General features: G+C 32.2%; 1 protein-coding gene across 4 annotated transcripts in view; it reads right to left on the bottom strand.

The window, feature by feature from the left end:
* LOC145293801 (solute carrier family 25 member 32-like) overlaps positions 1–17,268 on the bottom strand; it is a 155,143-nt gene that overhangs the window by 77,082 nt on the left and 60,793 nt on the right. For all 4 annotated transcript variants that reach the window (XR_013869770.1, XM_080140370.1, XM_080140371.1 and 1 more), the window contains exons 3-6: positions 7,186–7,274; positions 5,615–5,802; positions 3,521–3,634; positions 849–994 (exon numbers count right to left, since the gene is read on the bottom strand). Coding sequence is in view for 3 of the 4 variants with exons in the window: in XM_080140370.1 (XP_079996496.1) it covers positions 849–994; positions 3,521–3,634; positions 5,615–5,802; positions 7,186–7,274 (537 nt within the window). In the remaining variant the exon portion in view is untranslated. The remainder of the gene's footprint in view (positions 1–848; positions 995–3,520; positions 3,635–5,614; positions 5,803–7,185; positions 7,275–17,268) is intronic.

Raw genomic sequence — 17,268 nt, 5'->3', positions numbered from 1 at the left:
GGGCATTGCCGGGCACCCATGCTAGTCTTTAATAAATGCCGATTGTTCATACATGACAAATATAATAGAAAGCTTTGATTATCAAAATACTTTGTTTAAATTTTGTGAGAATATAAATTTACAATAGTGTAAATGATACCCCAACTCTTCGTATTAGTCTTTAACACTGATTAATTCATTTAGAATTATATTCATATTAATTTAATGAAATTCTGAATATATAAATATACACACTGGCCATTAGAAATGATGCAGTGATTAGTGCAGAATAGTAGCTTTACATGTTCTCTTCTGCACCACCTTCACTAAGACCCTAAAATCTATATCTCCTCCCTCCAACTATCGATTAAAATAGTACAGTAGGATTGGTCGTGCAACTAGTTTAGGAGAAATAAAACTCTAAAATGACACTGTTTACCCAGACATTGTTTCTAATCATCTTTGCCACTGGACTCAATGTTGCTTCAGGTGAGGTGGAGTCGTGCAACGTTTGCTTCTCTATAAACAAGAACTCTTTCAGGGGGTATCCATTGTTTTTAAAGGCTGAAAGGAGGCCTCTTACTACTTACAGATATAATATAGTCACAAAATAAATTTGTTTAATTTACAAATAAGCAACTACTTTAATATATAAAAAGCTAATTTTTTTTTAGCCATTTTCATTTAAAATAAGACAAGTATAAACAATCTTTTCTGAAACGATTTACAAAACTCAAAAGAAAATCTTAGTTTCTTTTTAAGAGAATACTTAACTTTTAAATAAAGCAATATTTTTTTTTTTAATTCGAAATCAATTGTAAAATAATTTTTTTTCATTGTTTGAAAGGTGGAAAGAGAAAACATCTTACCTCCATATCTTTAAAATAACATCTCTGCAATTGGCATAACTTGTGTGTTGATCTTGAAGTCTGGATCGAACCACTTGATAAGGATATGTGAATGATGCTGCAAGCATTTTGGATGCGGCAGCAAATGCAACGTATTCATGTGATTTCTGAGGAACAAAAACACAAAAAATATTTCAAATTTTCTGTAAATAAAAATTCAAATTCTCCATTACAATTTTTTATGACCACTATAACCAGTTTTATAGAAAAAAAAAAAAAATTATCTTTCTGGTAGAAATGTCATATATATATATATATATATATATATATATATATATAACCATCTATAGCAGTGTGATAAATACCCTAGTCCATCAGGTAAAAAGAGAAGCATGTGTGAAGGAAAAAAAAAAAAAAAATGGCATTTATCCTAGACAGGCTGAGCTGAATTCCTCTAAAAAGGAGGAATTTTTTTTTTAGGAAAACCTAAATTTATAAACTATCCCAATCACATGTATATTTTACTCACGGGAGATGACAACAGTACATGTTTTTGCAGTTCTTGAAGTCCTATAATATAAGGTGCCAGGCATTACCTAATAGCCATCTATCTTATATTGACAAGATTTAACTTTGGTGATCTAATAAGAAATAGTGTGCCAATGTGATTATGCCGTATCACAAGGAAGGAGGGATAAGGATATAGTAGAGATTATAAATATTATCCACAACATTTTTAAATATGAAATAGATTTTTGTAATAGTTTTCTTTTTCTTCCCAGATTGGAAACTTAAGATTTCAAAAACAATATCTACTACACAATCAGATTTTTTTGAATAAAAGTAAATCTAAGTGGCCATCTATAGTTGAAGGCAACCTAAAGACTCCCTTCTATTGCCAAGATTACTTCACTTGCTTCTTTATAATGTTGAAAGTTTACCATTTTTTAAAAATCTTTGATATGACTTGAATGAGAATTAGACCAAAGTCTGCTAGCCCATTGGCGAACAATCTTAGCATTATGCCAACTGGGCTGGTAAATAGAGTAACATTTTTTGGAGAAATAATCAAGTTTCGAATAGCATTCATCTAGGTTAATAAACTCGATTTTTTTTAACTTGGGAGTCACCACTTATTAAGGTCCGAAGGCCACTCAAGGATAAGCATTAATGAATGTAAGTGTAGTAATCCTTGTCGGTGCAAATTGGGTAGAATTTGATTTATGGGGATAGCTCAACAAGAACGTATTTACAATGAATTTGAAGAAAAGTGTATACTTGAGGTTTATTGGATTAAATATTTAGAATTTGATTGTGTGTTTCTGTTATAAAGCCTACAACTTCTGGCCATCTGTAATTACATCACACTTAAATCTGTAAAATGTGGAGGAAAAAAGAAAAAAGAAAAAAAAAAGAGTAGAGAAGTTCATGCTTGAAATGAATTTGAATGTTTGTAGTTTCCACTTTGCATGAAACATTTATTCATTGTTTTCCTTCAAAGAAATATCATTGTGACTGCAGCCAGCCTTTAACTTACTGGATACTGTCTGCCTCAATGAAACAGATCTGGATACACATTTGTCACAAAAGTATTTTTCTGTTATGGTGATTGGTGTTTTATGTACACTCATTCCTCTATAATAAGTCAAATGCTGTAACCTGCATTAGTAAAAAATTTAATAATCATAAACCTGATTGCTCTATACAGGAAATGCTTGCTGCATAGCTAGTTTCTGCTACTATTCCGGTAGCAAATTCCATAATGAAAACAGTACATGAATCAAAATAATTCTTAATTTAATTCTTTTAACAGTAATTTTATAATCACTCATGTGTTTTTTTTTTTTTTTTTATGCATCTTTAATTTCATATTTGTGCAGCAAGTGGAGGTTCAAGATGACTGGAAATAATGTGGAGATAAGCAGAGAGCACATACAGCGCCTAGAATTCCAAAATGGTCACACATCTAGTACTAGCCAGGCTCAAGGTTGCTTAACCTTAGTGATATAACGAGAACCAGTGTGTCAAGATTATATATATATATATATATATATATATATATACACACACACACATGCACAAGAAGTGAGCTCCACAAATTTATTCCAAAACAAACAAAAATGTTTTCACTGAACAATTTTTAAAAAATCTTTAAATATAACTTTACTTAATTTAGTTTATATATTAAAAATAATACTTTTTGAATGAAACAATTTAAAAAGAAATATTTACTTGAATACAAATAAATTGATAAAAGCAGTAATTCCAGAGGAAAGGGTCATTCCATAAAATAATATCACATTAAAGTTTTTAGGACTTTGATACCGATTAAATACACTAGTACCACTCAGTTATATTGACATTCTGATGTCAGTTGGAAACTCATTACACAATTTTGTCTGATTTTATTCCAATTAGTCGGCTCCTAGATTTGTGTTGAATTATGTGCAAACTTTTTGGATAGGTTAATCAATATTCAATAATTATTTCATAATAATTTGTTCATGTGACTTGTTTATACAGACATAATTGTAGGTAATTATTTCCTGTAGTTCCTATTTCCACTTTCTCCCGAGATTTTTATTAGTAATGGAAAAGGTAAAGAAAAAGAGAAGAAAAGCAATGACTTAACATGTTAGTAACTTATTTCACTTACTTCAACAAGTTATCAAAAAATAAACTAATGTACTCACCAAGGTATTTTCACTTGATCTATTGTGATATCTGTTGTACATAGATTTCATTTCTTCATAGGTTACAAACTGAATGACACCATGAGAAACACCAAAAACTCCTGGTATGAAACCCTAAAATATAAACAACAAAAAAGTAATTATCAACACTTTACTCTTAAATCTATTGATAATGACTTTTTGGCAGTGAAAACTTTATAACTTAGAAAAGAAAATATACTGAACTAATGAATTTGAAAAACAAATTTTTAAAGTGTTATGTACTCTTTCTAATAACAAAACTTCTCTTTAGAACAACAAAATTTTTTTTAAATGATAAAAGGTAATCTTCCAAACAATAAATTTTAATGAAAAATATTCCCTACAGATGGGAAACTGAAGTTAACTATAGACAAATATAAATTTTTTTTTTGGGGGGGGGGGAGAGAGAGAGAGAGAGAGAGAGAGAGTACATCATCTAGCAGTTTTCTAATGAACTGAATCTGGACATGACAGTCAGAAGTGATTTATGTAGAACAAACCACATTTCCAAAATTGTCATGGTCGAAAATCACTTAGCATCAGTTAGCAACACCTTATAACTTGTGTGGATGGGTGTTTAAAATTAGCATTTTATTCAGCAATTAAAATTTTTCAACTTTTTTTAATAGTGATATTAATTTCTCAGAGAAATTCTTATCAGAGCGTGTTAAATATTCTTTTCTCCAATTTATTTCGCGTTACTTTCCTTTTGTTCAGAACTGACGTTTTCTGATATTACGCAAGCTCACTCTCCAGTTTTCATGGTACAATGGGTCAGTAATCTGTGTGTGGTCATGTCGAATCACTTGCTTCCAAGTTTTTCTTAGCCAGGCAACCTTTCTGCAATTCAAGACATCCATGCTTCTGCAATGATTTATCGAGGAGGATGAACATTCTAAATGATCATATCAGCATAATCAGTTTATCCTGATGAGTTTGGTTTGACCAGATATTATATCGTAGATCCATCTGATCATGAATCTATCATTCCATTGCAATTAGACAAGAGAGAGCTGGGTGAAGGCCTAGAATTCAGTGCCCTAGATCATGAACAATTCTTACTTTTAAATTACAAATTGGATTAGAAATTAATTTATTCCTTGAATGACAGCATTATCAGTTTTTACTAAGAAACACCAGATTATCATATTTGGTTTAATGTTGGATTCACATGCTGGCATGAGGTGGACAGCTTTTAGAAATTGATTTCCAAATTAACCCATCTTTTTCCAGGTCTTATTTATCCCTTTTTCGCTCAAATCCATCCTAATCACTTCCTCCATGGTTTTCTTAGCTTTCACCTAGTGACTGCTACCTCAACTCTTCTAAATTTACTCTTGTCTATTGTTTTACTGTGACCAAATCAAATAAAGTCCTCTACACTGTTCAAATTTAACGTTCCTCTGAGATCATCAAATCCAAACTGGTCTTTAAGACTAACATTGCACATTCATTGCATCATTCTCATATCATTTGTAAAATATTGACCACGTTTCATTTCTATACATCACATTGTGTACACAGGCTTGGGTCAACAATGGTAACATTCTGATGATAATGGCAGAAGTTTCTGAATTTATTCTATCCACTCAACTCTTGCAATCACACTAGTGCTACCTCATCCCTGTGCTCCAATGGCGCCACTAAAATAACAAAACTTTTAGATATTCTCTACATCCGAGTTCTCATCCGTCTCCATTGTTTTACACTTCTTGCATACAAATTGATTATCCTGTAATTCCATTGCATTTCTTGTGTACGCAATGCTTACAAGTACTATAAAAAATTGTTGCACCAGACTCCCTATCCACAAATTGAGTAGAGGAACTTTTCTCTTTCTGAAGGCTTTCCAAAACTACAACCACTGATCATCACTCTTATAGCTTTCATTAGCATTCCCTCAAGTTTTTAACTTAACATGTAGATCTTCAAGATTAAATTCAAATGAAAATGGCAATTTTTGCATTGCATTATTGAAATCACTCAAATAGTTTTATTTAATAGAATTAGGCTGAAATCAGGAATTTTTTTTTATAAACAAAATAAAAAGATAAAATGCAAAGAAAAACTTACTTTGTAAAACCCTCGTACACCTTCTTGCTGGAAAATTTTAACTAATGCATCACCCAATCCACGATATCGGATTTTTTTGGAGACGTCTTTTAAAGTATCTTTTGAAGCATCTTTTGTTTCTTCATATTGTAAACAAAGACGCGTTTTGGCTACAAAAACTGGATTCACAACTAACAAAGATAAAACGCCTGAGGAAAAAAAAAAAAATATGAAAGTAAATGCGTTAAAAGACAGATTGAAAACCAAATGAAATTAATCTTTGCTTTTAGACATTTTAAAACAATGAAAAACTACATAATATAGTAACATCCTTCATCAGCACAAGCTTGACGTGTTGATGTAAATTAATTTATTGTATCTACCTGGTATTGTTCAGAATGCAGCAAAGTCAATTTTAGTTTTTAACTTATTTTTTTGCACATTTTTTAAAGTTACACAGAAAAGGAAATAAAAGTTCACCTGAAAGAGAGACAGTTCTTTATATTCTCTAACTTAGAATTATTCCCCTTGCTGAATTGATTTATATATATTTATATATATATATATAATTGAAAAATGCTTCCATTGTATCAATTATCTGCATAAATTTTTGAATGAACTGTAGCAAAGTACAGTATTATAATACTAATAATATGGTAGAATAATAACTAATGAAAATTGGCTAGTCAAAAATCAAAGTTTGATATCTCAACTGAAATGCTATTTAGGTCCAACTTTTAAGATAAATGTATACGTTAGATAAACTGAGCAATTTGCAAAGAAATTATTTTAAAATACATGATACTAGACATAATGTAGAATTTTAACAGCAATATAAAAAAAGAAAAGAAATTATATATAACATTGCTGCATGAGAACTTTATTAAGGAGAATAAGAAAAATGGCTATGCAAAACACATGCATGTTCAGTAATATATTTTACTATCAGTATTACAAATAACACTGTTACAGATAAAGGATTAATAAAAGATCACTATTAGAAATAAATGAAATATATCATGATATAAATAAAAGATAAGACACTGACACTTTTTTATATAACAAAAATATAGTGATTGTCACACATTTTTATTACAATGCTTTGGCTACTTTAGTTTTTAAATCACAAGATTCTTTCAAAGAAAGTCCAGTATGCCAAACACGCACATATTTCTTATATATATATGTGTGTGTGTGTGTGTGTTAAAAAAATTGATGTTTCTGAGATTCCTACAATAAATCTAGAAATTTTAGTTTTCAATTGATCAATGTATATATAAATGTCATTTTGAATAGAATTATTGTTAATTTTCTTTTTTGTAATATAGTTGGTATCAGGCATTCTGTAGAAATGAGATTTAAGAGTAACAAAATACACAAAAAAAGTTTAAAAAATTTAATATTAATGAAAATTTATCAAAAAGTATAAATTACAAAATTACCCTTCACAAAAACTGGGATAAAATTTTTACTATTTTCCTTGTCCCTTCTTTTTTGGCCTTTGCCTTTGTATACGTTTATATATATATATTTCTATTTATTTCTAATGCAAGCATTCAACAATATTCTTTTCTTACATAACTATTACTTACCTGCCTGGCCAGCAGCAATCACATGACTGGTTGGAGGCAGCTTAACTTTTTTGTCACCAGCTTGCATTCGATTCTTTACATAATTATATCTGAAGAAAAAAAAAAAAAAAATATCCAGTTTAGATTATTCTTATTCTGTTAAATATTTCTACAAACAGAATTTCATTTTTCTTTGTAGAGATTTTAGGTTTCAACTGATATGTTGAGTTTACAATATTTGGGTCAATTCATATAAAAAAATTCCTCTTGAAAAACATAAAATCAGACAAATATAAGTGTACACAATGAAGAAAAATATTCTAGGCTGCGTAAAGGAGTTTTTTTTCTTCTCTACAGCCATTTCCAAAATGAGATGGTCTGATCACAAACAAGTAATTGAAAATTGATTGGTGCTACTTATACATATGACTGGGAACCCCTTTGTGAATTTTATACACCAACAAAACTTCCTCCTTTGAAGGAAGGTGGTTCCACCCACCTAGGGTGAATACCGCTTCGATATGGTATGGTTACTAAGTATAGTGTGGCGTTATACTCAAACTGTGTTTGTTCCAGTTCAAACCTCTGTGGAACCCCATGCTGTCTGGCACCAGTGAAAAGGAACAAACAAAAATAAATAAATCCGACTCGGCTTTTCTTACTTTTTGAAAAAAACCCAAAACAATTCGTTTATTACTGTTTTTCTTTCTCCCCATGTCAACACCAGCTTAAGTCTCTCGCTTCTGCTCCACTACACCCTGGCCATAGATAGCCATTTCTTATACATTCATCTTTTTCAGTGCCAATTTTATTTCTCTTGATCACATGGTCCATTTTTTTCTTTTTCTTTTTTTTTTTTATGCGCACTTCCTAATTTGCATAGGCGCTTTTTCGGCTACTGCTGCGGCTATTTTCCCCACATGCTCATATGCAGCATGTATAACTGGAAATGTTTTCTCAATTATTAAATCATTTCTCTCCGATAGGCTCATAAGAGTAGTGGTAGATGGACAAAAATCGGAGGCCTGCAATATAAATGCTGGAGTCCCTCAGGGGTCAATCCTGGGCCCAACTCTCTTCCTGATCTACATCAATGACCTCCCTAAACACATACTTAAATCATTCGTTGACATCTATGCTGATGACACTACCATCTACGGCAACACATCAAAGGCTGTAAATGACAAAGTTCTCTCTAATTCTCTCTCCTCTGATCTCGAGCGCGTGGTTCAGTGGGGGAAGATGTGGGTTGTAACCTTTAATGCATCCAAAACCAAACTGCTATCCTTACATCATCAACGCTCTGATCCCCATCTGGCATCAATTGTGATGGATGGCTCTCGTCTGGGTGAGGCCCCGTGTTTTGACAAGCTTCTGGGTTTGACCTTTACTCCTGATCTGAAATGGAACATGTACATCAAGTCTGTTGCCAAGGTCGCTGGAAAGATGGTGGGATCCTTCTACCGCTCCAGAAGATATCTCACTACGGATGCAATTCTCTATCTATATAAAAGCCAAGTACGTCCAAGGATGGAATACTGTTGCCATATCTGGGCAGGAGCTGCTAAAAACAGCCTATCCTGCCTTGACAGAGTACAAAATAGACTTTGTGGCTTAGTGGGGGATGCCCTTTTCTCTACCCTGCAACCTCTCTCCCACAGAAGAGACGTTGCGAGCCTGTCCTTGTTTTATCGTTATTTCCATGGCAGATGCTCGTCTGAACTCCAATCTCTGGTCCCCCCTTGCCAATCTTTCACGAAAAACACCCGTCTAGCTGAATCCACTGTGAAAAATTTCCCCCACTCTATATCTGTGCCTAAATCAAAACGCAGATTCCATGAACAAAGCTTCTTTCTTAGAACTGCACGCCTGTGGAACTCTGTTCCGTCTGCCTGCTTCCCTCCGGACTACAACTTGGATGTCTTCAAGTCCAATGTTAACAAATTCCTAATGAACCGCCCCCTTAAGTAAACATTTCAGCAAATCTCCTCACTAACGTAATGTACTTGCAATAACCCTTATCCCTGAGTGGCTTCCGGGCCTTGATAAGTGGTGATCACTGTAAAAAAAAAAAAAAAAAAAAAAAAAAAAAAAATTCTTTACAAGAATTTAATTAAACCTGCCTAAGGTAATAAAATGTCTCTTAATTGCTCAGCCCGTTTGATGAGATTATTCAAATTATTCAAGACAATTTTGGCTTATTTTTGTCTCTTAAGTGCTCAGTCACTTTTGACGAAATATTTTGAGAATTATGGTTGACCCCTGATCCAACAGACCAGAGCCATTATTTGTGCTCCCGACTTAATCGGATATCAATAATTATAGCATTTTCTCCTTTTTGTGTCACAAGACAGTTTAACCTTATCGGCATTGGCAGATCTATCTGATGCGAGCACTGTTTATTCATTCGTAAGAATTGTGTATTTTGGGGGAGAATCGGAATCGCATCGTTAAAAAATACCTTAGATTTATGATTCTTTCATATTTTTAAGTTGAACTGTTTGTTTTAAGTGAGATTAATTATTTAAACAATAAAAGGTTTAATACAACACTGCGGTAAGTGAATTTAATTTGTTTTTCTTTTAGAAATTTACATTTCATTAAAATATTTTGCGAATGAAGCAAACATTTCTTTTGGAACTTCTTTACACAACAAAAACAAAAAAAAAAAATGTCAAAAACAACATTAAGACAGAGGCAATTTCGGAAGTTCAATAAATAACTTTTATTTAACAATAGAAATAAACAATTACCAAAAATTTACTTTTTTATAAAGAAATAAACAATTACCAAAAATTTTACTTTTTTATAAAGAAATAAACAATTACCAAAAATTTTACTTTTTTATAAAGAAATAAAGATGTAAATTAAGACATTAAATAAGAATAAACATTAAAGGACGATAAGTATATAATTATATAATAAAAATATAGAAATAAACCAATGGTAAATGTTACCTTACGCTACAGCAGAACACTGACCATTCTAATTTGTTTTGTTTTTTTAGGGGTCAAACCCGCTGCAAATTTACCATTTGCATGGTATGAACCTCGAGACCTTGGGACTGTTGTGCCATTTCACCGCCTTCGGTAATGTTTTTCTTACATGATATGTTCGTGTGCGAACTGGCGTCATGGGGTGTCTGTCTTATAATATTGTGTAGGAATCTTTAAGCCGTCATTTCAAATCAAGTTAAAAAAATAAAAGTGGTTTATTTATTTTTTTCTTACGTAGTTTTAATGCTTTTTAATTGATCACGAGCGGTTTACAAAAACATAACCAAGCATTTTTATGCTTTTCATTCATTTTGGGGGTGGGGGTATTCAATTATAGGACTTGTGTAGTTTAACAGGTGCTTAATGGAATATCCCCCGCCCCCAAAAGAACGAAAAACATAAAAATGTGTTTGCTGCTTATGTTTTTGCTAACCGCTGGTGAAAACTTTATTTTTGATAAGACAAAAAAAAAAAAAAAATGGACCACATTTTTTTTAAAAACTTTCTTATTAGAAAGATTCATTTTTTTTGAACCTACGTGATGTGATAAGACACCCCATTACGCCAGTTCGCACATGAATGTATTATGTAAGAAAAACACTACCGAAGGCGGTGAAATGGCACAAAATAGTCCCAAACTCTAGGGGTTCATACCATGCAAACGGTAAATTTGCGGCAGGTTTGATCATCAGATTCATTGTCAGCGACCTCGAATAACTTTAAAAACCAAATTAGAGTGGTCGTGTTCTGTTGTAGCATAAGGTAACATTTACAAAACCAATTTTTTTAGATTTAAAAAATAACATTGTTAAAAATATTAAAAAAAAAAAGTCAAATAAATAAATAGGAATAACTGAAATCCTTCACGACTGAGACAATTTTTATTTTTGTTCCTTTTCTCCACGTTAAAAAACGACTCTCGTGTCTAACTCTGCCCCGTGGGGAGGCATTGTAAATAGGGACTTGAGACGATTGAGGCTAAAAATTTAATCAAAGATTTAGTCATTTTTAAATTTCATTTAGAAATAAGAATATTCTAGAAAGTGGAATAAAAATCAGTTAGCAATTGAAGCTGCAAAAAAAGAAAAAGAAATTAAATTTTAAAGAGTTCTCGAAGATAAAGAGAAAATAAAACAAAAAATGAATATCAAAAGATAAACAAAACATGTTATTCCCCTTGAAATTTGATGTTATTGTATTTTTGTTGAATTAATCATGACTTTTTCTTTATTTTTTAATTTATAAAATAACTCCTGAAATTGATTGTTATTAATTTCATGGTGCATGTTTAATTCCTGCTTAAAATATTTGTTTTGACTTATCTTCAATGAAAGAAATTTTACGAAAAAAATCTAATCGTTTTCGAAATTCTCATAATTGTATTTCGCTGTACCAAGTTTTTTTTGCTAGGCAAAAACTTTCGATTATATAATGGTATATTTCAAAACCACAATTCCATGGCAATCGGAATCGTTAATTAACATTATTCTGGAATCGGGGAAAAATTTAGGAATCGTCCCAACACTATTCACTACTCTCTAATTTCACTATACTCTGAGCTTCTTTGTTCATAAACCAATCCACTAAAATCTAGTCACTAACTTCTAATGGCTAGGTTGCGTACATACCCTGGAAATTTGATCCATTGTCCGAATTCTGTCAACAACTTTCGGATTGCCTACAGAAAAAAAAAGTCGCTATTTACATCCTCCATCTCTATAACTGAGGACTGCGAACACCCCAAATATTTAGTAGACACTTATCTTTCTACCATAGCAGCAATAAAAGCTGCTGTGCCTTATTGTCATAAAAAGTTTCAGTTACAAAGAATAATTTCCTTCATGCCAAGTGTCCTGACTGTCACAGTTTTACTTTTATTTCAAAATTAAAACTATTTAACATTTTTATATTTCAGTGTTTTGTATTTATCTGAATCCCTGTAGCAAAATACAGACAAACAAAAAGCACCAGGCATGATGAAAATCCTTGTAAATAAAACAAGATTATTTAGAAGTTGTTCAGCATAGCCCATGCTAAAAATGAGTATCTTTTTTAGTTTCTTATTTTAAAAAAGTAAAAAAAAAAAAGAAAAAAAAAGTCTTCATATTTAATAATCATTTTTCACAATGGCAGGATTAATAGTGAATTATAAACGACTCATAAGCTTAGAGCAAAATTACTACTCTTTACAGAAATAAAGTCAGAGTTATTTTTATAGAACTTTTTCATGAGTTATAATTGTTTAAAAATTTATTCCGGCTTGCAAAACTGCTTTTTCAAATTTTAAAACTTTAGTAATTCCTAATAAATCTGGAGATACTACTTAAACAGTCCAAACACAAACTTATAAAATATGTTCAACCAAACTTCCTCTCTAAAACAAAACGAGCTATTTGCTACGTTAAAATGAGTGTGAAACAATAACCCTTATAATGCATAACCGACCTGCAAACTTAAACATTCGTATATATATTATTCCTTATTTGGAATTCATTTTTGAGATGAGCATTATATATATATATATTAATTTATTTTTATTTTGGACTATTATTCTCATCTTTATTAGTTATTTTCATCTTTATTGGTTGTTTTTTACGATGTTTCGTCAGGTTGGCTGAAATGTGAAAAACAACAACCAATAAAGATGAAAACAACAAATAAAGATGAGAATAATAGTCCAAAATAAAAATAAATTAATATATATAATGCTCAGCTCAAAAATGAATTCCAATTAAGGAATAATATATATATACCAATCGGTACAGACCCAACTATGGAAGATCAGATAATAAATAAACATGGATTTATAAGATCAAAGAATCCAACCTTGATTGCCCTTTGGGGCCCATGGCGCAGTTGATAGAGACGTTGAATCTCTACGGTTCCAGATGGACATTGTCTGAAGATAGCGGTTTCAATCCTACCCAAAGCCGGCCAGAGGTTTACTTGGCCAAAACATGGTGAGACGACAACAACTACAGATGGCAGTGATTACTGAGAATGCAGTTAGGAGATTTGAAGTTCCTATCCGTCGCGGTTATCACCTGATGAAGGCCAGAGGAATAGCTGGCCAAAACGTTGTGAAAAACAACAATCAATAAAGATGAAAACAACTAATAAAGATAAGAATAATACTCTGGAAAAAAAAAAAAAAAAAAAATTGAACATTCGTATTGAAGATTAAAACAACATTGACAGCCACGGTCTCCACAAAACAATAAAATATGACTGACAGGACTTTTTTTTCTTTCTTTTTCTTCATATTGACACTTATGATAAAAGGCCAGGTTACAGCATCCAAAATAAACATATGTAAGTGGCTGTTATGGTCGAACCGTGTTTGTTACAGTTCAAACCTGTATCGAACCCCCATCCTATCCAGCACCGTCGAAAAGGAAGAAACAAACAAAAATAAATCCGGCTTGGCTGTTTTTTTTTGAACACAAGTCGTTTATTACCATTTTTCTTTCTTCCCATCTCACCACCAGCTTATGCTGCACTACACGCCAGTCATAAACAGCCATTTCTTATAAATCTTTTTCGGCACAAATTTTGTTTCTCCCGATCACGTGGTTCATTGTTCCTTTTTCTTCTCATGCACACTTCCTAATCTGCATATGTGCTTCTTCGCTGCTGCTGCTATTTTCCTACATACTTATATACACTATGTTACATAAGGTAAAAAAAAACAAAAAAACTGTACTCATTTTAAAATGAATTGTTCCGAAATAGAATTCTGTTGTCATGTCAACTAATTTCTTTAAAACCTACTATGTTTATTCTTCAATATAATTTTAATACACAACTGATTATTAAAATCTATAGATATAAATAAAATGATCTCTTTTTTTTTCTTTTTTTTTTTTTCTTACAAAATTATATCTGAAATAAATTCAAGTTTAGATTATTCTGATAGTATGGAAATAAAATTTTGTCAAAGCATTTCTAAACAGACCCCCCCCCCCCCCGGGGGATTGTTAGTTTCAACTGATTTGTCACTTTTACAGTAAGTAGATTAATTCACATAAAAAATTCCTTGCCATTTCTGATATGGTTTATCCTGATGCCAACTGAGTCGAATCTTTTTTTTTTTTTTTTTTTTAATCAAATTAGCATTGCTTATATAAAGCTGACATATTGCAAATAGCCTGTCGCTAAACAAATTGTGCTATATTTTTATCTGACAGTTTAAATTATCTTCTCATGGATCAATACTTGTCACCATTTTTTGAAGGGAGGGAGTATTTGTTTTGCTGAAATCCTAAGATGTACAGGCATAATATTTTGATTAATCTATTGCTGCCTTGATTGATAGTTATTTTCTGAAAACATTGTTTTTGTCTTATTTAATTTAAATATTATTATGCACGTTTGCCTTCAAAATGTAAAATAATTCATTAATTCAGTAGAAGAAAATAAAATGATATAAATTTTCAGTTAGTTATTTTTACTAATGAAAAATCTATAACATTTTTTTTCTTAATATGTTCTCCTTCACAGTATTCAAAATGTTGCCTATTCTGTCATGGCTCAACAACATTGCAGATGAAAACTGTCATAGTTTTTGACTCTAAAAAATTTTTGTTTGTTTTTGGTATAGAATTGTTATATATTAACACTACCGGGCATTGCTAAATGACTGAGGCAATTATTATCATCAAAATCTAGATGTTATGAAATAGGAAACATTCAGAGAAAATGTTTTGATAAAACAAAGAGGAATATTATAAAATAATTAGTTTGAGACATTTAGAATTTGGGAAAATGAAATGTCAGCTAAATATGTATCAGGAATTTTAACTTGGTAAAATAGAATTTAGATCAAAACAACGATTGTGTTAGTGGCCTAAATGGTGATGTCGGAGAATAAAGCAAAAGAGTTAGTTAGAGAGGAGTAAGAGTCAGAACACACCAGTTAGCAGAGTCTGAGAATTGGAGTCAATAATCATGGAAACATCATCAATGCTCTGATCCCCATCTGGCATCAATTGGGATGGATGGCTCTCGTCTGGGTGAGGCCCCGTGTTTTAACAAGCTTCTGGGTTTGATCTTTACTCCTGATCTGAAATGGAACACGTACATCAAGTCTGTTGCTAAGGTCGCTGGAAAGATGGTGGGATCCTTCTACCGCTCCAGAAGATATCTCACTACTGATGCAATTCTCTATCTATATAAAAGCCAAGTACGTCCAAGGATGGAATACTGTTGCCATATCTGGGCAGGAGCTGCAAAAAACAGCCTATCCTGCTTTGACAAAGTACAAAATAGACTTTGTGGCTTAGTGGGGGATGCCCTTTTCTCTTCCCTGCAACCTCTCTCCCACAGAAGAGACGTTGCGAGCCTATCCTTGTTTTATCGTTATTTCCATGGCAGGTGCTCGTCTGAACTCCAATCTCTGGTCCCCCCTTGCCAATCTTTCACAAAAAACACCCGTCTAACCGAATCCACTTTGAAAAATTTCCCCCACTCTTTATCTGTGCCTAAATCAAAACGTGGATTCCATGAACAAAGCTTCTTTCTTAGAACTGCACGCCTGTGGAACTCTGTTCCATCTGCCTGCTTCCCACCAGACTACAACTTGGATGTGTTCCAGTCCAATGTTAACAAATTCCTAATGAACCGCCCCCTTAAGTAAACACTTGATCAAATCTCCACACTAACGTAATGTACTTGCAATAACCCTTATCCCTGAGTGGCTTCTGGGCCTTGATAAGTGGTGATCACTGTAAAAAAAAAAAAAAAAAAAAAAAATTTGGCTGAGAAGACGGCAGAATGTAATCACAAAAAATGGCTTCCAGTCAGAGAATAAAAGAAGTTACAACCATGAATATTAAATGTGTGAAACATGAGCTTTAGGAGGAGAAAATGGCTTACATTTTCAGGAACATGTCCAGAACCATAAATCAGTGTGTTGTGACTACAAAAAGATATGTTCTTCCTGTAGTCTGGTGCCAAGCATACAAAAGTGTTTATTAATTCAGTAAGGAACTGCATCTGTGTAATGTATACGTGTAAACAGTCACACACACAACGAACATTATACACACTAAATGATCACACGTATTGAGACGTACATACACTCAACACACTCGAAACGATCGCAGGTGAACATAAATATTTACATATACACACATTATATACAATGTGTATACAACAGAATTTGTTAACTAAAACAATAAAAGAAAAGCTTCTCCTTGGTGAACGAAACAAATCCAACAGTTATTAATACAAATTAATCAAACAAACTCAGATGAATATGAAATTGACAGCTGGTTCTTTTATTCGAATTTGCAAAACAGATTGGCAAAGTAGAGTGAAGGGAAATACAATCTCAGTTTGTGTTACAAATTCATTTTTAAGATCGCTTTCTTTTATATCCACTAACTTAGTTTCCAGTCGGAGTCTCTTACCTAAAGTCTTTTCCAACTTTTTATATAACATCACTCTTTATGTACTTTACTCCTATCATTTCCCAGGATTTTGCCACATCCAACCTTGCCTGACCGTCTTTTGCCCCTACTGTTTTTTCGTACTTTTAAGAACATTCTAATGAAGGATAACAATCACATAAAACTAGCTCAAATATTTATTTTATGGCATATCAACCCTGTTGAGTTATTTAATGCAAATTCCATTTATTTTTATTGCCAGTTTGGTTTATTGGACTTATTAGACATTAGATTTTAGGATATAAACCATCTTCAAAAAGAACATTAACATTTCCACGCAAATCTCATGAAATAATTCTTCATAGTAACATCATTTTTTGCACAAGGGCAAAATCGACATGCTCTAACAAAGTAGTCACTGTATGGGATGTGACAAGTTGCACACCATAGTGGCTCTTTCTGCTCAAACAGGAATGAATGTGTGGCTTTTATGTGGCTAATATGGATAACAATCCTTTCTTCATCACTTCCTACAGCCATGTCTCCATTCTCCTGGACCAGACTGGCAAAAATTTATTAGATGTTTTACTGCTGTCTAGACTATCATTTCTTGTGGATATATGCATAAATATTTATCTTGATGTCTGTGTATGAGAAACTCTTTTGATAGAGAAATTTTGGTTGCTGTGTCAGTCTTATTTCCTCAGATTCCTATGTGA

Source organism: Euprymna scolopes, chromosome 15, assembly GCF_053919585.1.
Source record: "Euprymna scolopes isolate OS-2025 chromosome 15, ASM5391958v1, whole genome shotgun sequence".
Classification (NCBI taxonomy): Eukaryota; Metazoa; Mollusca; class Cephalopoda; order Sepiida; family Sepiolidae; genus Euprymna; species Euprymna scolopes.
This window is presented reverse-complemented; position numbering and strand designations above follow the sequence as displayed.